Genomic DNA, 23,490 nt, shown 5'->3' with positions numbered 1-23,490 from the left:
ATCATAAATTATACACTGCTCCGAGCTTCCGAAGTGGTTCCATTGCTCTCGCTGGACTATAAGAGTGAAGGATAGGAACGTCTATTTCTAAATCGAGGAAGTGGACGCCGCATACACATGCTGTTTTCACACAGACACCTAACGCGCGATCCTAATTGCGGTTCTCTCAATTAGGCTCACATTTTTGGAGGCGTTACGTACCATATCGCGCCTTTTCATCTGATAAGGCATATTGAACAATACGGTGCCTTGGCTGCGTTCATAAAACGGCCCGCGAAAGTGTATTACTTTCGTGGTCGTCTTTCAAATCGTGTATAGGGTGGTGCATTGTTGCTATTTTAACTTGGCGGAGAGTATTCTTTTGTATAGTTTCTCAGCGGTTGAATGTGGGACGATTGCATCTATTGTCCGTGTGTATATAGCGGTAATTATACGGGGTTACTTACGTATAGAGCGTGAAATATAAGAGAGCCGTTGTTGTCGTGATGTTGTACTTGGGCTTGATTGCATTTCCTCTGTTTTATATGCGTGTGAGCTTGGAGCAGGTTAACCGGAAACAGACCGAAGGGCAGTGGTAGTTTAGTAGCAATTATAGTCTCATAAAAACGAGGTCATTATGGCTGTATCGTCACTAAACAACTTGTCTTGCCTTCGGAGCTACTTATCTGATCTGGTCATGTTGATGACTTATACGCAGATAACACGCAAGACTGAGAAATGCTGTCGTCCTCCTGTACGCTTTAGTCAAGGGCCCTCACTACGTGCTTCGACATGTACTCTGACTGCACGTGTACTTCAATTACCCGTACTTTCCGGTGTATAACGCGCACCCCTAAAAACGGGCCGAATTTGAAAAATGTTCGATGTATAACGCGCACTGCAATGGTGCTACAAGCTTCTCTCTGCCGCCAGTATAGACAACAAACCGAAGCGGTGTATCATATATGCATATGCCATATTTGAAACACATCTAGTCAAATCCGTTCAACTCCGATGCAACAGCGTCGCTGTCATAGTATACTTCAGTCTCCTCTCTGCTTTCCGTTTCGCGTCCCTTCTCAATCACGCCACTCTTCTGAAATGAATTCAAGATTATTGACTGCTGAATACCATCCTTAAGCAGCATCATTAACCTTTTATGAACTCCAGCACCTTTTCGCCGGTTTTGTCAACTGACCCTAAGAGATATGGGAGAAAGCCACAGCACACTCTGGAAGAGGCTAGAATTTGTACGTTGCCGACTTGAAAAGGAGCTTTGCAGGAAAATATTTCCGTGTACAACGCGCACCGTTATAGATAACGCGCAGGACCACTTCAGAACGCTCTTTTTACTGTATAACGCGCGCGTTATAGATCGGAAAATACGGTATACAGCTGTGTTAGGCACTGCAGAATAAATATCAGACTGGAACAAAGCGCCGAAGAAAGATATTTTTTGGTGTCCAGCTGGTGTCCCGCAACATCAGGGACTTCAGCAATAGACGTCTGAAAGCTACGGGCTGCAGAATACGATTACAAAAAAAGGGGTGCGCGTCGAATCAGGAATACGAGAGATGTTCTTATGCTGATCACGATAGCGTCATTTTCACCACGGTCATTTTGGAATGCTAATAACCGGAGAGCTTGACCCGTATATCCATTTTACTCACGCGCGACCATTGTAAAAGAACCTCACCCGTTCACCTTCACGTATAAGCATAACTTCCCTTACTTAAGGTTGGTGCCCCTCGTATCTATGCAAGCTGAATTTTCATGCATACGACATAGTCCTGCCAGCTAGCTAAAAACTAGTATCGCGCAGTGGCCTGGTTTGCGGTCATCGCTGTTGACTGATTGTTTATAAAGTTACAGCTATTCCTATACGACTTTCGCGGATGCGTATATAGAGTTCATTTGTGGTGAAAGCACCATACGTGAGGAACAGACACACAAGAACAGCTGAGGAGGTGTTTCGGAGGCATCTGCTGTACGCCCTGATTCCAGTCATCGTGCTAGATTTAGATGAGCCCTCGTTACTTTTATGATACGATACATGTAACCTCGTGGCTCGTACTGACAATGCAAGCCATCCTCGATTGCGTCGCGTATAACTCGCAAGAGGTCACTGGCGCAACTACGCAGAGCTGTCCTTATCTTATGTCGTTTTTGATTAGCGAGTAAAATGCAAATGAGGATTAACCGTCACCCGCTTTCCGCGCATACATTTTCTTAAAAACAATACACGAAACGAACGTATACGCTGCTGTTGTTCCCGCTATATCTTTCACTGACAAACTTGACACTTCTTTGATCGGCGCTGTTCTAATTACGGCGCAACTGTTCTCGCATGAAAACTTAATGAGAACAGAACGTCAATATGCATAGATATCGGTCCTATATCCGTACACTCCGGCATTGCCGCCAGGAGTCCCTAACAATGGTAAGAAAGAAAGGCGTTCGTTCCCATATACGGCACGACGATAATGACAACTGTTCGTTACGCAGAAGTGACGCAGCTGTCAGTTGTAACTGAAAGAATCGCTGCGGCCGCAGATATTGGTTAAGACCAAGCAGTCCCCGAATGACGCAAAAGGAGACAGTGAGCGATCGGCTACCAGAGAAAACAGTGGCTAAGGCCTATGTCTCCACTGGTTCCGTGTACTCTAACGTTTGTTTGTTTTTTCGTGCGCAGAGCGGCTTACGTTGGTGCTTCCTATAATTTGCCGATTGTACTGGTTGAGAACATATTTTTTTAAATAAATAAGTTGTAATTTGCACTGTTCGGGAAACACCCGACTTTGATGAGAACTATTTCCACCTCCATCTTATCTGCGGGTGGCGCCCCCTTCCCCGCTTCGAATCGCCAATATTTAGTGCTTCAACTACTGGGTTTTCCACTGTACGACACCTCCGCATTTAAACCAACCGTTTACATTCGAGAACCAGGGATGCTAGAAATAATCATTTAGACAGTGTGCACCGTACACATTACCTCAATCTTAACATGCAACCACAGCGGTTAGAACTCGGTGTGCACGTCCGATACCTTCCGATAAGTCCGATAAGTTCCTGTAAGGATTCAAATCGCAAGAAGCAAAAATCAGCACGCTGCGTTTGATCCTTGACAAATCAAAGGCAGAGCATCTCAACTGCCACATAGCAAGACTGTTGCAAAGAAGTGGGCGCCATGGAGTCGTACATAGGAGGAAGAAGGCGAGAGAAAATAAAACATCCTAGATGGTTCCCAAGAAAGACCTCTGGAGCTACAGGCCAGGGAACAGTGACAAAGCAAGTGGGTGACCTCCGCTTTTGAAGAGGCACCTTCTCCATTACACCCCACAATTTCCAAGCACGAAGTACCTCCGCAACATCTGATCTAAATCACGCAGATACTGACAAGCCTTTCCTTTCTCGGCTTCCAGAGCACGTGGTCATGCATATACAATCTCTACGACACAATTGCTATGCTATATATGCGCGGGGGTTACACAGCGACGAAGAACTTCGTTCTCGTCCCCTTTCGAAAGCACACCCTTTTGAGTCGCCACAAATTCGAAGCGATAACCTCGCCTACCGCAAAGGTCGCACGAACGCAATGCAGATCAGCACGACTTCCTTTCCCATAACACCCGTGGTAACCCTTTATCGGACCTCCGTTCCAACACTCTGTCTTGCAGCTGTGGGAATGGGGTCTCCGAAAAGGGCGTTATACCTATCCTCCCGTGGATAGCTTTTACCGATTACGAAGCGACTCCAACTGGTCCGACCCTCCTACGCCAGTTCGACGACGCTAAGTACGGGGGTCTCCGAATGGTCTCTATAGGTCTGCTGTCAGTGCCAGATTGCATCGAGGGATGCGAACCGGTCTTCTTTCCGCTAGATTGATGATTGCTGGGGTGGCCATATGTATATGGCCACCAGAATAGAGCGATACTTTTATATATAGATACATATGGAAAGGTGTACTGCTTTATTCGGAAGCGGGCCGGAGGGCTTGTCGGCGAGGTTTCCGATGGAAACAGTCACGCAGATTCGGCGACATTCCAACGTAAAAAAAGCCATGACCGCGACCTGCCTTTTGCTTTCCACGGTACATACGTACGCATTACATATACTCAGGAAGCAAACGTTTCGTTCTTCGAAGACGCTTCCATCATCATTCATTCCTGTATGTCCAATAAATTGAACGTGAACGTAGAGGCGTTGTCAGATAAAGGAAAAAGACGTGTCGTCTGCATCGCGACATGGACTTGCATTCCAAGTTTTGACAAGAAACGGTGTAATAAATGTAAACAAACGGCACCGCGAATACCGAAACTCGTCTGACGGTGATGTCACGCCGTGCAGACCCGCCAGTGACGGGCTGCGAGAGAGATCACGTGCTTACGATAATCAATAGGAATGCCCGAAACTGTCGTTCCTCTGAGCGCGACGCGAAAGTATGTTGAAGGATTTCTAGCTCGCCAAGTATGACACGTAGAAAAGTAATTCGTTTTCCCACAGCACTCTGCCGTGCAGTATAATGCGTGCATAGTGCAACCAACGACATCAATCAAGGCGTCATAACCTTTTCAACGACTCTCTGCACGCCAATCGAACCATGATGCGCATCCTCAGTATGTTAAATAAAGGTCATTCACATCCCTCTCTCGTTTTCACAGCCATTTCTGGAATGCAGTGTTGCTAGACCAGACACTATATCTAAACGCTACGCAAACTGCTGACCCCAACGTACATTATCGCGCAAGGAGAGTTCATTTCGCAAGAATACACATCACAGACTGCATACGCCGCGCTTCTAATCACGCGTGTAAATGCAACGCCTTTCTTTTTTTGGGTCAAACAAATTTCACGGCAAACCGAATTAAAAGTGACCCATATAGTCCGAACCTAATGACTATTTATGCTGAGGACCCGCTGCTGAGAACGGGCACCTTTTTCATTACGGGCCACAGTGTCAACGAGATAAGGCCGCTGACACGACCTCTGCACAATTTACTTTTAGATGATTATTCCAGTTACTAATTGTGTGAGCGCACAGATAACGGAGCTGTGCATGTGCGCACGCTTTTCTCAACTGGAGTCATTGTCGTAGGAATATGGAGGAAAAGCACACGCATAACTCACTGTAAACAATAGATCCGAAAATGAATGGATTTAGGAGGTCGTGATTACGAGTCACACGGTGTTATAAGTTACGGCGCCCATGGTGCTTATTGTTGGTTTGGTGTGCTTCTATGGCGTGACGTCATCTAGCAGCACCAATGAAGTGTTCTCGTGGTGTCGGGGTTGCCATTAGAGTCAAATAATAAAAAAAAAGACATAACACCAAGAAGATCCCGTACGTTGAAGAAAGTCCGGACACGGACCAAGCCTTCACAAGTTGTCTTAAATACGACCGCTCGATGTTGTGTGTGTCTGTGTTCGTCCTGGTTTTAGCGCTTTTGCGTTATGGAACTTAAATACGACGCTCAAAGTCTCCGCGCCAAATAGTTAAATAGCTGTGACGTCACTGTTAATAGCTGTCACTGTCAACGTTTTTCTTGTCCTGCTAAACGGTCAAGCCACTAATTCTAGTCGAGACTTCCTGCTTACGTTTTATCATGTCGCAAAAAAATTCATCAGTCTCCTTCATTTCTGTCGTATTTTGTGACGTGCGTCAAGACGAAGTATACCTCAATGCCCCCGCTCCCCCCATCTTACGTCACTGTAAAACCGAGGTACCGGATTTGACAATACCGTTCACTCTTCTTGTTTATCCCAACAAGCTACTAGGGCTAGCTTTATGAAATTTTGCGTGTGGTATCTACATATAACTGACATTGGAACACAACCCTCATCTCGAAATCAGTATTTCAACGGCTATAGTTGCGTGGACGGATATTGCTTTTTTTCGCACATCTCGACCTAGTTTAGCAGAAGGCAAATCCAATCCAATCCAATCCAATCCAATGCGTGCCAAATCGGCGTACGTCAAGTGACCTTCTGGAGCGACAGAAGTAACGTCAAAAGAGGCCATTTTCTTACCTTTATGACGCTGTACGTGATGTTGTCGGGATGCACCGTCTGCGTGGCTCTCGAGTGAAAGTGAACATAATCGGGATCGTTCCATTCCGACGGAGGAAACTGCGCAGAGAACGTTGACAGTTGCTTCTTGGTTGTAGTCCGTCCTGCAGAGTGCGACCGCTTCTGGGAACGGCTTCGGCGGAACCAACGGCTGAACATGGAGCCACTCTTGTCTCCTGTAAAGTACGTCCACCTTTTTTTCTGCATCCTAGCTACTTTTGAAGGACTTAGCGTAGGGAACACTGAACGCAAGACGGAGAAGACACACGCACAGGACCTCTGTGCCAAGTGTTCGCTGCGCCAAGTACTTCAAGAGCAATGAACACCGCCCAGCAGTCCCGTTTCTAAACCCTAGGAACTATTGTAGAACTGGTCCTGTCCCCCGGTTTAGAAAAGGAGAAAAAAAAAACTCTTGTGTCTGATTCTTACTAAGGTACCTGCATAGCAAACAGATCTTAGTTTCTTTTCTGACTACAAAACATCCGGGGATCACCGTTGCGATCATTGCTATCAAAGAATCCGTGCATAAGGGAAGGTACCTAAGGTACATCTTGACCAGCACTTTGAAAAAGCTCTTTTCTCGCCTCTCACTTTCTCTCCCTCTCTCTCGTTATTTCTTCCCATGCAAGCGTTCTACATCGTAGATATCTTGTCACACCGTATATACACCTACTCCTTTCATTCCCATCATAGATGCTCCAGGCGTTACCAGAATGACGTCATCCTTGTTGCGAAACAATGGCTCCTGGAAAGCTTGTTCCCATAGCCTTTCGCCATCAGGCTTGAGCGCAAACAACACGAGATTCACTTACGTTTAGCGTTACACTCCACAGTGGTAGCCCTCGACGTCGTCGCCAAACAGTCCTGCACGGTCGACCTGGACAGCCTCACGGAACAACTCCTGCTAAGCCTAGATTCTCCCGTGTCGTCCACTAGTCGGCCCCTGGAACGCAGCAGTCGCATGGAGGCGCTCCGTTCGAGCGTGCTGACGTACGCGCCAGAGTCGACGTCTGTCGTGTGCGATCCTCGGATCGAGACCAACGGCGTGCCGTGCAACTTGGTGATGGCCTCCTCGTTCGTGAGCAACATCGGACGCTCGGTGGGTCCAGGAGAGGGCGACGTTTGCAGGAACGTGTCTGGGGCCGCCACCTGCCGCAGCGAAACAAGGGTGGAACGGTCAGCACAAGGTCACTGCTTCACCTGTTCCGTTCCAAAGGGTGCACGACTGTCCTAACAAGGTGAAACTAAACGAGGGACACAACCGCATTATGCGAACCAACTTCCAGGAAGTGATCGGAAATCGATTTTCTTTGAAATATTTCGATATTTAGATGGCATTTTAAACTGAGAAGGGGAAGGGGCTGTGACGTGGGGGGAAGGATGGCCAGACGTGACTGAAGGCTAAGAAGAATGAAGCACGATCGAACACGATCGCACGATCTGTAGGCACGCCCGGCAGATGCAGCAACCCCTCTGTGCTTGTGACTGTGGTGGTCAGAGGATTGCCATGAAGGGATATACAGGAAGCTCGTAAGAGAAAGGGGTGGACTGATCTGGAGATTCAACAGCTGAGCACCTGGAACGAGAGAGAGCCAAGTCCAGCTGGGTAGTATGGGTTATGTCTGCTCGTGCTCGCACCGTGACCTGATTGAAGCCCTCGCTTCTTTATACTGTAACCTTGCATTGTGTGGCGGGATTGAAGAACCTTCTTATACATCCTTCACAGTGTGCATTCTCGTATGATTGGAGATCGCTGAATGGTATGAGCGCTTGTTTGCTGTAGTTTAGCTTTAATCCTGTACATGTGTTTCTTGTCTAGATTCAACCAGATAAGATCTCGCAATATCCGTGCTAACCTAAGAACAGCACGAAATATGTAGTCGCCAACCCTAAGAGAGATACTCCACCGCAGTATACCGTTACGCCATCAGGTGTCGCCTGTAGGACTGCTGTAGTTTCGATATTCAGGAGTTTCGGTATCAGCACACTACGTGTCGCGAAGTATGCGAAGTACGTGATGCGACTTGCTATTGCAGCCAATAGGAACTAGCGTAGGGCGGGACTTAAACGTACCTGAAATATGGCGGTCGTCGAAAAGCCAGACAGCGCGGCGAGCTGACTCGATGACTGCCATATTTCATGTTCCCAGACAACTTGAGGCTTGAGTTGTGTTTGTCCCTTTGTATGTACCAGTCTCAGAACAATTGCCTTCCATCATTAAACCTACCTTTCTTGAGTTGAGCACGATTATATAGTTGTCACAGCGAAAACGCCTGAAAAGAAGTCCGCTTTCCCGCTCCCCAGGGTAAGGGCACAGTAAAGTACCCCTGCAGGAGGCGAACTGATAGTGCTTATACACACTGTTGTCAATTCACACCATGACTGCTCCCCGACCTTCCACGGCATAACCACACATAAATATGCCCCCTTCGGCTTCTTCTGACAGGACAACTTTACACGTTGAGCTTATACAGACACAAACCAACGCCACCTAGATACAAAAGGCCTGCTTATTGCCTCCTCTCCCTCCTTTGCTACGTGGACATATATAGTCAGAATTCGTCTGTTATTGCGTGTCGCCGTTCTGCGAATTAACGAACTCGCAAATGGTTGCATCTAACTTGGAACCTGTAGACATGAACGTGTAGACAAAAAGCGCAACACGGTTTCCAAAAAATCAGTCTTGAGAAAGATATGGGACCGTTTTACGCTTATTTTCCATTTAGTATGCGGGGACATTCAGTCACTGCTTGCAGACGACGGCGGTTCATCTCCATGGCTACGACCGCTGAAAGCTCGTTCGTGATTGGCTACTGCCGTGGAAAAAACGATCCTTATTGGCTGACTCTTAGTTGTTACGTCACATCGATGAGTGAGCAGGCTTTCTCTATCTAGGTGGTGTTGCACAAACCCGTCATTGTTGTAACTGCACCCAAGCGGGTGCTTTTCGCGAAGCCGCCATCTTATCGTGGTCACACGTCATACGCAACGTCATTTTGCGGTCACGTGACTTTGTTTGCACGTCGTTTTAGCGCTTGCCGACATATTCCCGTTAGCATAAAGTCAAGAGATGAACGTATTTTGCCAGCGTAAAGTATACGGTGCTTTCCGCGGCATGATATCCTATTTCTCCTTAGGACCGTGGTTTAAGTACATCACACCGGCTCAGCAGTGTGTCTTAACGCGGGGTCAACAGTACAAGCCCTCATATACAAAACTGCGCGTGTTACTGCGAGGTTATCGGATAAAAATAACTACCGCGATCGAAAATCGTCCAAAACTGCGCACAGAAAGAGCAAACGCTTTGTTTACAAACGGTTTGGCGCCGATCACGGGCGCGGCCATCTTTAAGGTCACGTTTGCGGTGACGTTCGCTATGACGTGTGACCATGACCGGTCCAGAATGTCCGGTCCAGGCACGCTTTCATCTGGGGAGCAATACATTGGATGCCACCACGTGTCATACAGGGTGTTTCACCTGTAATGTTAAAAAAACGAAAAAGAAAAAGGATCAACAAATCTATTTGTCTGAACACTATGGGGTCAACGCTCTTTATCGCGGGGGGAGATTTTGCCATGACTTCGGAGCACTTTTATGAAATTTAATTTTCTCAAATGAACTCTGAAATTTGCCGAGTCAACCTCACGCATTTCTGGCGTAAACAGAAAGCGCATGCCGGATTTACCCGATTCTATCGCAAAATACATTCACTACTATACAATGGCGACGAGAACTGAGCTCGTCCTCGAAAAGTTTTCTGCATTTTTTTTCTTCCTTTTTTTTTTTTTTTTTTGCTATTACCAAAGCAGTAGGGATGTATGAAAAAAAGAAAGAGGAAAAAAAGTGAGGTTGGCTGGGGCAAATTTCGGATATCAATTGGGAAAGTTAATTTCTCGCGGATTACACATTTGATAAAAGTGCTCAGAAGACATGGCAAAATCTCACCAGAGATAAATATTGCTGAGCAAATTAGAATGGTGCAAGCGAGCTGGTGTACTGTAGAAAGAGGTAACATTGAGTCTTGTGTTGTCCTTTTCGTATTGTGTGTTCCTCAAACTCAAGGAAATGTTTCATAAATATTGCGTTGACTCCATAGTGTTCCGACAAATAGAGACACCCTGTATATGCCTCGGAAACAGCCACATTTCAGTGACACTACTAATGCGGTATAGCAGTAGACCATAAGATATTCACCTTCCTGTATAGCAGCTATATACAACACCATTCCACAGACATACCACAGAGCGTTACATCAAGGGAAAGTGAGGCGGACATGCCAAAGGGAAACACTGATCATAATAACATGGCGATTGTCTTTCCTAAATTGCAAAGCAACCCGAAAATAGTATAGGACATGTGGGCCTATAGGAATAATGGCAGCGAAAAGAGCGATAGAGTGAGCGATAATTGCGTAGGAACCGAAATAAATTGCACATCTGCGAAGGTATGACTTCAGCTGTTCCGGGTACGTAATCATGTGACGTTCCTCGTCCATAATATAGCATGTAGGTCTCTCTCTCTCTGTCACGAACAAGGTCTTCGAGCAAGAGGCTTGCGTGGCGTTGGGAACGCGATGTTGTTTCTGTACGTAGCGATTTTGTAATTACAGTTGTACACCATTGTTTAATAGATGCACTCTTACAGTCCTTATCGATGCGGACAGATGCAAGGCGTGTGTATAAGAAGCTGCTGAATGAAACCGGTCAAAGTGCCTGCAGAAGATCCGTATAGAATATCTAAACGCACGATAGTTTTACGATGTGTATCGGGGGCACTTCTTGTACGATTTTCCACTGAAAGACAGACTGACTGATTTGAGACGTAAAGCTCTGGATTGTTACTGTATTATAAATTGTAATAAATGTCCTGAAAAATGAATAAAAAATGAAATAAGCGTCATTGCCCCGCGGGGGCATCAACTGCCAAACAGATGACATAATCTGACTAAAGCGAGATACGCTTAGCGTCGTATCATTTGTTACAGCTTATACAGGAGCAGTACAGCCGAGACTATGGTCCGTACTACATACAGTGTCGCTGACAGTCTCTACCATTTTGTCCCTCTAGAACAGAAGCAATTTCTTGTACGGGTCATGCCTCTTGTACCTGATAGCCAACCCCCGTGTGGTAGAGCCTCCTTTCGCGTATTAGGGCCCCCAGTGCCCTGTAGACGACGTCGGACCCCGGTCTCTCCATGCCTGGAAACGCTGACTTGAGTTGGACGGATATGGTATCCAGCGTCGCTGTGTCCCCACGCGATGTTACATCGAAGACTGCTTTACAGAGGGCTTCCGCTAAAGGCGCGAACTGCGTCTGCAAGACCTGCACCATCTCGACCGACGTTACGTCACCTGTAATAAGAAAAGGAGGGGAATAATTGAGAGGTGCACTCTGTAATGCTCCACGCAAACTGCCATGAAACAAGAGCTTAAGAAACCGCTTTTGATGACAAGCATACTGCTTTGCGATTCTTTTTTTTTTTTTTTTTTTTGATGCGGCGTCTCCCTATCGAAATTGCTTGGTCCCTGGCCCAATCCAGCCCAGCAACGCTCTGCGCTCAAAGCTCTTTTGACATTTCTGGACACCATCGGACTTGGATCGTTATTGTGAAGGGGCTCGTTATTTTATTCCCCACATTCCCACCAGCAATGGAGTAGGGTATCGCCTCTGGCGATGAACCTCCCCACTCTCCAAAGTCAAAATAAAGTTGTTGTTGTTGTTGTTGCGATGGTTCAGCTGCGGTCGCCGATGCGATGTGAAGGACAAATATTATCCAATACTCTTGCGTTTCCGCTATACACCGAAGATATGGTCTCCGCGCTCAAGTACCTCTTGGAACCAGCAATGACCCGAGTACGCGCCGTCCATTGCGTTTCATGTTTATATATCCTTCCCAAGGCCCAAGGAAGCCCATTGCCTTCGTGTATTCGAAACTCAAACAAAACTTTCTCCCAAGCCCCACTATTGCGAACTGCAACGTACATGTATGAAGCACAAGGAGTACGTCTATAAAGTCAATATAGGAAGAGTGCCACCCACGTCATATCCTTCAGCCGAATAATAAACTTCATTGAAATGTCACGAATTGATTTCCTTTTCCACACGGTAGGGCGTATAGTGCTCTGCACATAGATGTACCCACGCCTTTGCCACTTCCGGTTGCAAGGATGTTGAAGGTTCGTCCTCGTCGCCGGCGTCGTTATCGTCACGCTATGCAAATGTAGGCGGTGGGGGACGACACCGAAGAAAAAACCAGTTACGAAAGAGTTCGTAATGCGGCGAAAGGAGCGGCGTTTTGCGATCGGCCCCAATCTCTTTGCCGATCCTGTCGGACATCGGCACCATTGCCCAGGGCACACTTAGTGACTCTAGGGCATACCTGCAGGGAAAATACGACGTGCGGGATTCCCTTCTTCCAGGTGTGGCACAGCAGAGCAGAGTGCGCGTAGTAAATGTCTTCGCCGCGCTGCCGAGGTGACGGAATTTAACAGAACAGTTCAGACTTTCAGTTTGCCGACGTTAAAAGTACTGGAAAAGGATAGGTCGTCAAGGTCTGAACGTGGCAAGATGATGATCAGTGAAAAATGGCCGTCGGATACTCTATGTACAAGTTTATAGGGACGTTCGGCCAGGGGCGGGGGAGGGGGCGGTTGGGCGATTGCCCCCCCAAAAACGTCAGTTTGTACATGGGATTTCCCTCTCTCCTCTCCCCCACTACGCGCTCCGACAGAGACCCCCCCAAACCGAGGGTCTGAATCTGCCCCTGCGTTCGGCTAGGGTTCCGCACGGCGACAGTGGCGCCGGCTTTCTTCCCTGGTGGCGGGCGGAGGAAAGGTTTTTCAGCACATCCTCCACGTGTAGAAGACGATGTTGGCGATTTCACACGTCATCACGTGAATTATATGTCGTGTTGGACCTACCTTAGTGATTGTCTAGAAAGCCTGATGAAATAACTGCATCGAGCTGCGAAATAACTGCTGGAAATAAGTTATTCCTGCCACCACAGGTGGCACTGATGGTGGTGAGTGAGAACGCCTCCTGGGTACCGGAACGAGCCAAGCGTAGATAACGTCACGATACCGGAATGGATGTCCCATGGATGTCAGAACGCGGATAACATTCTCATTCTATCTCGGCTATGTACCACCCATAAGAGAAAATTCTAAAGTAAAGCGCATCAGGGTGGTTAGCAAACAACTATACAATATCGAAGGAAACATTTCAGATTACAATGGACAGCGTCACAATTTGGTTTGCCTTGACTGAAGGACAGCCACACAACGAACATTGACAGAAGCATCGCAACAACGCGAATGTTCAAAAAGGCATCGTCCTACATCCAAAGAATCCTCTGCAAGGCTATAGCTATTCAGATCACGGATGCGAACACACCTGAAGCGAGGGCACTACATCGGCTACGAGGCAAAGAGTTCGCAAACATTTGCGTGAAATGGCGAGAACGCAACAATGAAAATGCGGCATACCAGGCACTACAATGGAGATCTACCCAGAGCAAGAGCGAGATCGTGCACAAGGTAAAAGTGAATGAAATAAAAGAAGGAAGTCTACAGGCAAAGGATATTCGAAGCATCGTTCAATTCAGTTCAGTTGACAGTCTTCTGCTGGAAGCAAAAGCCCGCCAGGTGATACTTCGAACAGATACGCTTCACCGGACCGGTCTTTTTCTGTTTTTTTAAAAGACTCCCGTATCATCACCCGTTACTAGCACGTATGTAAATTAAATCACATCAGCACCGGGATGTACCTCACATCCCAAGTCGTGTACATATGTATTTTGTTTGTGTGTGTGTGTGTGTGTTTTCTGTTCTGTATGTCTATTATTTTATTCATGCGTAATTGAAACGCTTTCAAGAAATCAAGGAGCAGACCCCTGATGGGTGTCACCCAGCTCCAATGTTTGTAAATAAACAGATATTTTCTCTCTCTCTCTCTCTCTGTTTGTCAAAGCGACTAGCGCGTATCTTACCCACCTTTCGATCGCTACACCTGCTACGACTGTGGGATGAATAATGTGCTGTGTATGTGTAAAATCTCGACCGTTTTTCGCGTGCTAAACGCATTATGGCGGAGCACCCGGGCATATCAACGTTAACGCCTTGCAGGCTAAAAATAGTAAAAACGCAGCATATACGTGCTGATCGCGGAACCACACCAATCGCCGAAAAAATGAGAACACTCGAACGGAAGATGTACAAAAAAAGAACAGAACTTTCAGTTCCTCTAACGACGTGTGAGATATTTGCATCTCGCGTACGCTATTTTAGATGCGCGGGTCGAAACGTGCACACAGACAACACAGGTTTGCCATCACCAGACTAGGCCGTTATGATGGATCACTTCAATTAACAGCCGGCAAAACAGAGTCTCCTTATCAGATCAAAGCCGCACTATGGACCCCCCAACACAAAGAAATAATTCTTCACCGGGAGCCGCTACGTAGCAACGTTAAGCAAATTTGAACACCTTCAAAATTATGACTGTGAATGAGGCTGTGGTACGGCCTGTACAGCAGCGGCTCCAGGAAAAACATTCCTCATCCGTAATCCGCAACGGGCACGTCTTCTAGCTGGCTCGCGGCGTATTTTTGATGAATCCCCCTGTCTTGTAAAAGCGTTAATACTCTTTCTTTCTTTCCTAGTTTGATTATATCATTATCCGACGGCGCCGAGGCGGTACTATATGTCCTTGGCTTTCGGAACATCGACGCCGTAAAGGACGACTGCTATATGAGTGGAAAGTAAATTATTCGTTGCGTAATCCAAGAGATGACTTCGAGGGAGGACGACAGCTATAGCTTAACTCAAGTCGTGAAATGAACTCATCTTTGTTTTGTAAGGGTACCTAAGTTAGTAGTTCTCTGTAATTTCTCTCTCCGTTCAATTAAAGAGCATCACAGAACGCACAGAGTGATATTGTCTAGCAGCACAGATACGAACTCTCTAACGAAAAGAAGAAAAAGGAGGGATTTCAGCCCTTTTTGAGACTACATGCACCGCCACACAACTACGTGCGTATGACTATGCAATAAATGCTATTAGGGACTATCTGCGGTGGTGGGGACTAACTGGAATCAGAGGGGGACTAACGGCCGTAATTGCTTCCCAGTTCACACATTTTTATCAGAGCGCACGCTTTACCACAGAGGTGTGAAAACCAGTTTGAAAAGAGGTATATCTTCTTTTCCAAAGATTTCCTTACGTAGGGCCGCCTAGCAGCATACAACCAGCCTTATCCGTATAATTATTTCCATTGTGCGCACCCATACAATTAAAGGCGGACACAATAGGGGTGTCTCTTATGCACACAAGAATTACGAGATCTGCGTTGAAATGAGTAAAAAAAAAGTGTGTCAGCGCTCAACAAGGTGTACGTGTCTTGCATTGAGAGCACGGCAACAATGGTGCGCCGAAACTGAAGCGTCAGCTGGGCAGAGCGTACGCCGACCTATCCGGTCATCCCGGGCAGCACGCAGAAGTACGGCACACGATGACCTTAAAATATGGCGAGGTACGCAAGGTCAACATCAATGGCTTTCTACTAATGTCAGCAGCAGCAGCATCCTGTTCAGAAACGATCCATCACGGGTTGCTCATTCCTCAGATCTTGCTATATATGACTGTGTTGGCATGGCGTGAACGCTTTGACAGCTCCGAATCGATCAGATATGCGCGTATATACGTTAAGGAAACTGGGCTATAGTGAAGGCCTGTTTCGCCGACTCAATATAAAAACAGCGATTTTTTTCTTTTTCTTTTCTTTTTTTTTTTTTTACGTAAGGTGCGGGTTGGTAGCAACTCCACGCGTTTTCAACTCTTTGACTTCACGTTTTGTTTCTTCTTCTTTCCTCGGAGCTTTTAGGTGTACTGCAGTATACAGGACCGATATGGCGGGGGTAATATTTCCAGCAGGCCCGAGATGGTAGTTTATAGCGCGTAAATTTTATCAGAGCTCCACGTGGTTTTCAATACCCGCAACTCGATTGATCAATGCGCCACGAGGCATGCGGCGGCTTCAGGACCTCACATGGTCCTTTGAAATTATATGAGCTGAAAAGCTAACAGTGCCTCCAACACCCCTATATTTTCTGCAATATTTATATTATATATATATATATTTACTATTACTATTACTACTACTATTACTACAATATATATTTACTGCAATATTTTCTTCCACAAGAAAACAAAAACAAAACAGGCCATTTAGAGTGGTTATCCATCGTAAAATAGTTGACATACCCCACGGCCATAATAACGTATTTATTGTTGTTGTTGTCCCACTATAGCTAGTGTCCTCACCTAAATATAGTACTTAGCATGTGGGCTAAATATCTCCACGCAATTATGCACTTTCCTATTTTGTCGGGAAAGAGGTGTTCTGATTATCTGTTTATTTCGAGCTTTGATACTTATTGTGTGCAGCGATTTCCTCGATTTTTGGGTCTTTCCTTCGGCCCGTTGATATTACTTGCGCATAATGTATTTCCAACTCCGAGCGGTATAAGTGGATTGTGACTAAATGTGGAATCCGGGTTGTCGTGTCTAGCTTCTCGATTATTTTTCCTCGTTCCTCCTCTCCCAACGTCTGATGATATCTGATCGCATGATGCAGATATTTGGCTGTGATAACGCGCGGCAAGCTTCTTGTCTAAGTCAGTAAACTTCGCCGTTGTTCATCTCACACGCGTTTTATTTTTTATTTACAAAAAAAAAAACGTTTTGTGTCACGTCAGCGCTACCAGGACAAGATACTTTATAGTTTCAAGGAAATACGAAAGGAAAACAGCATTACAGGATATTACATAGCTGAACGCTGTCACTTCCACTGGTCCTGTCCAGATATTGGTCCTCTACACTCTGAAAAATGAGCTTCACCGCATAGCATGCTCCTAGCCAGCCATCATCTCGAATGATATCGTTATCTGCTCGGATTTGGTGAAAACGGGAGGCGTACGCCTTTTTTGTGACAATTATGAACAGCATAAGTGTCACAAAAAAGGCGTACGCCTCCCGTTTTCAACAAATCAGGACGGACAATAATATCATTCGTGATGATGGTTGGCTAGGAGCGTGTTATGCGGTGTATAATCTCGAATGATATAGTTATCTGCCCAGATCTGTTGAAAACTGGAGGCGTGCGCCTTTTTTGTGACACTTATGCTGTTCATAATTGTCACGAAAAGGCGTACGCTTCCCGTTTTCAATAAATCAGGGCAGATGACGATATCATTCGAGATTATGGGTTGGCGGGGAGCGTGCTATGCGGTGAAGTTCGTTTTTAAGAGTGCAGCTTCGTAGCCGAGAAACTCTGTTTCGACGTTTATTTTGTTGTTCTATATATATATATACAAAAGAGAAATAGCTGAAGTGTATATATGTAATTTCGAAGGACAACACGCTGTTCTGTTCTTCCACCGTCAGTAAATATAGCTTCATGTGTTGATTTGCATGCGATGTTGGATGCAGCGCTTGGACCTTTTGCCGATACGATTTGTCGAAAATGTTGTGCCAAAGACCAGCATTGCGTGGCAGGGATTCTTCCACCCCCCACCCCCCCAAATATTTCGCGACACCTCGCCAAATATTTCTTATGTAAATGAACTGTGATTACACATGACAGTAGCAAGGTAAAGGTGGCCATCATGCATGTAGCACTATACTGAATCCCAACATCCCATCTTCAGCACTGCGCGCAAATCCGAGGTGTATCGCGCAGATACTCTAGGCCAGCGAGGTAATCCAAAAGAGGTGCAGCAGAAGTCACGCCGGAGCTCTAGCTAGGATTCATGTTTTCTTTTACCCGTGTAATCTATTATTTCACCGTTATGCGCGTATTCTTCTGACATGCTGCGCAGAGCCGAAAATTCCCTTTCAAAAATACGGTCGCGTATTAAACATGACCCATTTATAAAGGCCCACACCCATATCGTCTGTACGTCTCTATTTCTACAATGCATCTAATCCATTTTGGCCTCGTTATAAGTTCGTTATGGGAGAGGAGTTTCTTATATAGAACCAGCAGTCACGACTGTGCCCATTAATTACGATCATCGGACTCTCACCTTGATGCTAATGCATGTGCAAGGTCGCATATAGCGAATGTTGTATCGGTACAAGTACTATGTGTGGGGAGATCAAAAGGCAAGCAACGTGCGTAATTGCGCTTTCCCTGACTGGACATTGAAGCCCTAACCGTTCCCGGTATAAGAATATTCAGCGAGGTTATGCGCATACAAACGTTTGCGTGAAGTAAAAGTGCCTGTATGCAGTATCATGTCGAATGCCTCAGCTGAGGACAACTGGCAAAAGTGGCATTGCATGGTTAAACAAGGATATAGGAGACCACTAACGAAAATATGTATACCTACTTTACATTTTTTTAACCTTGAGAATTTTTATAAAAAAAAAACAATGAAAGCAGCATACGGATGTCGTTTTTTTTTTTTTTTTTTTTCGCAGTTGAGCTCTACGGCCAGGCTGACATCCTCTCGAAGAAAGTGTGCAGCTACAAGATGACTATAATTACCTAAAATTCGTTCATTAACTTTTTAATTAGGGGATTTCGTGCAAAAGCGAGATGGCAGATTGAGAGACCATCCTAGTTGCGAGCCGTTTCACGTTTTAACAAATCTTGAAACACCCACGTGCGTTAAAATATCCATCCCTGAATTTTGATATGCAGTTGAGCCGAAACCGCGGCGACCGGGAACGCAGAGAGTACAGCGTTCATTTCACGTCAGAGGACCACGTGATATGGAGCGATGGAGATGATTGGAGAATAGGTGCCGCTCAGCTGGCAAGATAAACCGCTTTCCTGCCTAGATCAGCCTCCGTCGGCGAGGGTGATGCGCTCCTCAGGCGCAAGCGTTTTCGGCTCATTTGCATATCAAAATTCGGGAATGGATTTTTCATAGCACGTGCGTGTTTCAGGATTTTCTTTAAACGTGGAAAGGCGTTCAACGAGGATAGTCTCTCAATCTGCTATCTCGCTTTTGCCCGAAATTTCCTAATTAAAGAGCTAACTAATGAATTTTGGGTAATTGGTCATCTGTGTGTTACATATACTGTCTTCCAGAGGATGCCCGCTAGGCCGTAGAACTCAACTGCAAAAAAAAAACGACATCATATGCTGCTCTCATAGTTTTTTTTAATAAAAATTCTGTCGCTCTGAGGAAGAAAAAAGAATGGTTTTAGTCCATTCGGGGTACCAGATGCAGTGCTACCATTAGTCCCTTTCTCGATGCACCGAACTTTGTGAAGCTTAGGAACTATTTGGAGTGCTGAAGAGTAGTATATAAATTTCAGGGCCAGGGGACTAAAACAGGAGTGACTGTAATTTTATGCGACTATAGGAGCTGTAATTGCTCCGCAGCTTAGAAATTCGATGTATATGCTGCACAGTCGTCGGCATAAGAAACAAATGTTTGTACCATATAGTAAGTACGTGTTTTATCCGTTGCAGAACACACGCTCGCTTCCTTAGCTAAACTGGCCAATCTTCTCAGCATAATGACCGTTTTCTTAGGGCGTTCTCTTTCGGCGAGACGGCGCTGAGAAACTGTGCAGGGCAAGGCTTTTTTCGCATCTGTAACAATGCACGGATGGCCATCCATATTTCCTCGGCTTGTGGGGAATCCCGAATGATTTTTGAAGCAGGAAAGATATATCCATTAACACATAATGAGCCTCCGCATTCTTCGGATTCTTTTGTGTAAGACATGCGAGCCCGTTCGGAGAGCGCACAAATCGCGGATGTAAATGCAGCAAAAAAAAAAAAAAAAAAATTCGCTGGATTTTTTGGGCATTTTGCAAAAAGTAATCTTCCAATCCTGATCCTCCTTCTCCATTCTTTTTCTATCTCCACAACTGTTACGGATGGACCTACGGGTGTACCTCGAAATAAAGCGATCGAAATCCCCGTTGCAAAATAAACTTCTGTAAGTAAATGTTAATCTGACTATAAAATGCACCGTCGCGCGCGGGAAACTGCCAACAGCTAATTTAGACTAACCTGGACGTTGAAATGCAAACGCCGAATTGGACTAACCTAATCATAAACTACCCAACATGCTGTTCCGTCGTGTTCGCCCTGCTAAGCCTAGCTGCCGCTAAAATGTGGCCTTCGTTCGCCAGAAGGACGTGGACAGGCATCGAAGACCCGTGAATTTGAGTCGACAAATAGTGACGTCGTGTTTTTAAGCACGGTACATCATCTTAGGAAGCAATCGAGCATTCTACTTGATTTTCCTTATTTTTGAGAACGTGAATTTCGCAACCTGGAATATCGAGGTCCTCCCCGGACTTACACTGCTATCGACGTTGTTGGGCGTTCCAAGCTCTCGCTTTAAAACACAGTGAATACAGTTGGCAATACAACACAGTGAAACCTTTCTCCTGCAACTGAACTGTTTACTCCAACGTATCAACTGAAGATGAAACATAGTGAAGTTGAATCCGCGCAAATGAATCTGCAGCCAAGCAAGTCTTGCTAGTTGAAGCTGCGTCCTGATTAGTAAACATCGTACTCGTTTTTCCTCTTGACGATCTTTTAATAACAAACTTATAGTACAGAGAGCTTGAACTCGCGCAGTGCAGCCCACAGTACGCACGCCACGTATACATTACACAGTGCGTCGTCGACTTGTTTGCTATTCCCTCGCATGTAATTCATTAGGAATGACGCCTCTCCCCCTTCAACATGAGAAGCACCGTACCGTGAGGTCCGCGATCACGCACGTGACCTTCAGCGCCGGAAAGAGAAACTTAATGGCAGCTGGGCTTAACTCCACGTGACCCGACCTCTGTTCCTCCGTATGCGGGCCTTGACTGTTGTTTTCTACTGCGTTGCCGCTATCGAATGTATACGCGTTCTTAATGCAAATAGCGCATACATATATAAGCTGGTAGTTTCACTGCGGTTTGACCTTGGACTGAGTTGAGTGGTTTTGATGGGAAGGCCAACTCCGTGGTTTCTCTGGCCCACATTGGAAAGGTGTGGGAGGCGAGAGGGAGCGTGACGTTGAGATTGAAGACGAATAAGTCTTGTGGAACTTATTCAGCTAACAATGCGGTACAGTGTTGCAGGTTGGAGAAGGTTGTATTCAGATCAACGAGGAGCCTATGCAGTGCACTAGCAGAAGTTAGCGTATGACGGTTGATGGACGTCAACAGGTTTCAGGGGCGGATCCAGACCCTCTGTTTGGGGGGGGGGGGGGGTTTCTTCGTCGGGGCGCGTAGTGGAGGAGGGGGAGAGGAAAATTCAATGTATAAACTGACGTTTGGGGGGCGATTGCCCCCCACCCCCACCCCTTGGATCCGCCACTGACAGGTTTACACAAGAGTATAGCGTTGAAGAAACAGTTCGCTCCCCAAGCATCAATTCGGATATATATTTGTTAACGCATCCCCTAGTTTACCGAATCCATGCTTCACTTCTCCGCGACACGAGCTCTATAAGTTATTATAGACATTATAAATCAGTGGAATCCACACGGTTTGAAATCCGCGCGCAGAAAGACGTGCAACGTCAGAGTGAGGAAACGTGGGCGTTCCATTTGCGCCTCACTTCGTTCTCTCCTGCTGCAGGGATTACGCGGGGAGGAGCTTTGAGAGAGGAAGCCGGAACGTCACGAAAACGTCACGCGGTCCAATGAGATTCCCCGGTTGCTCCACCACACAGGTACGGCGTCGCTGCCGGCTGTCACGAAAACATACGAATAACTCTGGCCGGACACATCTATTTCAACGATGTCAGGGAGATAACTTTCCCTTTAAACCTTTAAACCTGGGACAGCGAAAGTGCACTCTCTACTTTATCATGCCACGCGCGCGGCGTCAGTGCATTTCCCGCAAAACGTTTACTCGAATTATACACTTTCATTTGTGAATGGAAGCTGGTCGCCCTCAACATGCAGTCAGCGGGAACCATATCCTCAAAAATTACCTGGTTTCCACTTGGTCACTCAACTGTGCCTAATACCGTACAGCAGTACATGCGCTTGCCTTAGCTCAGTGACGTTATCTTTCATAACGGAACCGTGCGTTAAAAGCTGACCTGATTCGCACGTGCGGTGGATAAATCACCGTCTGGCATGCAGCTGTGTAAAGGAGTAGTGACCTATGTATAAACGCTTTCTCACGCCATGAAAAGCACTCTCGGCATCATTTATATTCCCGCTTGCGTTCCCGCTGGCATGCCGGAAGTTGAAAGCATTATTTGTTATCTATAAAGTGCGAATTTATCCGTTTCCGGTTTGTAACACCTCGTGAAGGAACCGTGCTAATTTATTTTCTTCCACCACAGGTCTCGTGTTTTGAATGACATCTTAACGTGCACGTGCTACTTCTTGTTGCGTGAGGATTCCAACAAAGCGTGGTACAAACAACAACAACAACAATAACAAATAAGTGATGACGATGTTGTGGGATGTTTCGCAGCGGATGTTCTGAGGCGGCACCTTATCCCATTGCTTGAGGGGGAGAAGATGGTGAATGATGATGAATGTTCCGGGCTTACGCAGGAGCCCTGTTGCTGCTGAAAAGGCGATGGGGGCTCGAAGAGCTCGTAGCTGATGCGCTGGGTTTGCCGGAGGCCCAAGCAGTTGAGGAAGGGCAAGTGAAGGTGTTCCAGTGGCTTCAAGTTGGTGCTGGAGGACGCGTTGCTCAGTGGAATACTGCTGACAGTCGATGAGAATGTGCTGGGCGGTACTTGGAGTATTACAGCAAGGGCATAGCATTGTGTTACTATAACTAAGCTTGTGACGGAAGTATGGGGTGGATGCGACGTTTACAAAGTTGCGTGGGTGGTACAAAGTTGCTGATGCAGGTTGGGAAAACGCGAGTCGTGCAGTGCAGGGAAATCTGAGAGCCGTGATAATGTCTACTTTTACGTATTTATATAAACTATACTATACTATAACTACTAATTAAACTATAATACTATAATACTTAATTATACTATACTATACTATATATAAACTATATAAACTAATTAAAATTGAGGAAAGTATCTGACGGCCTGACTCACAGAGTGAGCTTTACCGACAGTTGTTGCTATGTAGGAGGCTATATGAGGCAACGACTTTTGCCGTGAACACCGTGACGTCAGCGCTCCATGTCGCGCGCTTCCCCGCATCGCTCCTGACCTCACGGTGAAACATACTCCCAGGGCACACCCTTCAGAACTATAGACGTAAACGTATCTGCCAGCACATTTGTTTCAAATATTTTTGTTATTGTGTTTTCAGAGAACCTATATACTTTACAAAACCAAAACAGAAGAACGAAGGAATAAAAAAAGAGACCCTGAGAACAGAAACAAGACGCTTTGAAAGTCCTGAAAATCGAGTAAAAATGTTAATACCGGGTTTTCAATCAGGCTGAGTAAGGTAAAAAAAAAAAAAAGATAAAGAAGACTCAGGTTTG

General features: G+C 46.0%; 1 protein-coding gene and 1 long non-coding RNA gene across 3 annotated transcripts in view; one reads left to right on the top strand and one right to left on the bottom strand.

Moving 5' to 3' along the window:
* The window catches only part of LOC135368559 (uncharacterized), a 113,960-nt gene that overhangs the window by 11,679 nt on the left and 78,791 nt on the right, over positions 1-23,490 (bottom strand). The window contains exons 2-4 of the mRNA XM_064601938.1: positions 11,153-11,397; positions 6,858-7,194; positions 6,007-6,221 (exon numbers count right to left, since the gene is read on the bottom strand). Of these exons, the coding sequence (XP_064458008.1) occupies positions 6,007-6,221; positions 6,858-7,194; positions 11,153-11,397 (797 nt within the window). The remainder of the gene's footprint in view (positions 1-6,006; positions 6,222-6,857; positions 7,195-11,152; positions 11,398-23,490) is intronic.
* The window catches only part of LOC135368568 (uncharacterized), a 109,406-nt gene that overhangs the window by 13,493 nt on the left and 72,423 nt on the right, over positions 1-23,490 (top strand). The gene's annotated exons all lie outside the window — the stretch shown is intronic.

The sequence above is a fragment of the Ornithodoros turicata genome, chromosome 9 (assembly GCF_037126465.1).
Source record: "Ornithodoros turicata isolate Travis chromosome 9, ASM3712646v1, whole genome shotgun sequence".
NCBI lineage: Eukaryota > Metazoa > Arthropoda > Arachnida > Ixodida > Argasidae > Ornithodoros > Ornithodoros turicata.
Note: the sequence above shows the minus strand (reverse complement) of the source record. Positions and strands in the feature narration are given on the sequence as shown.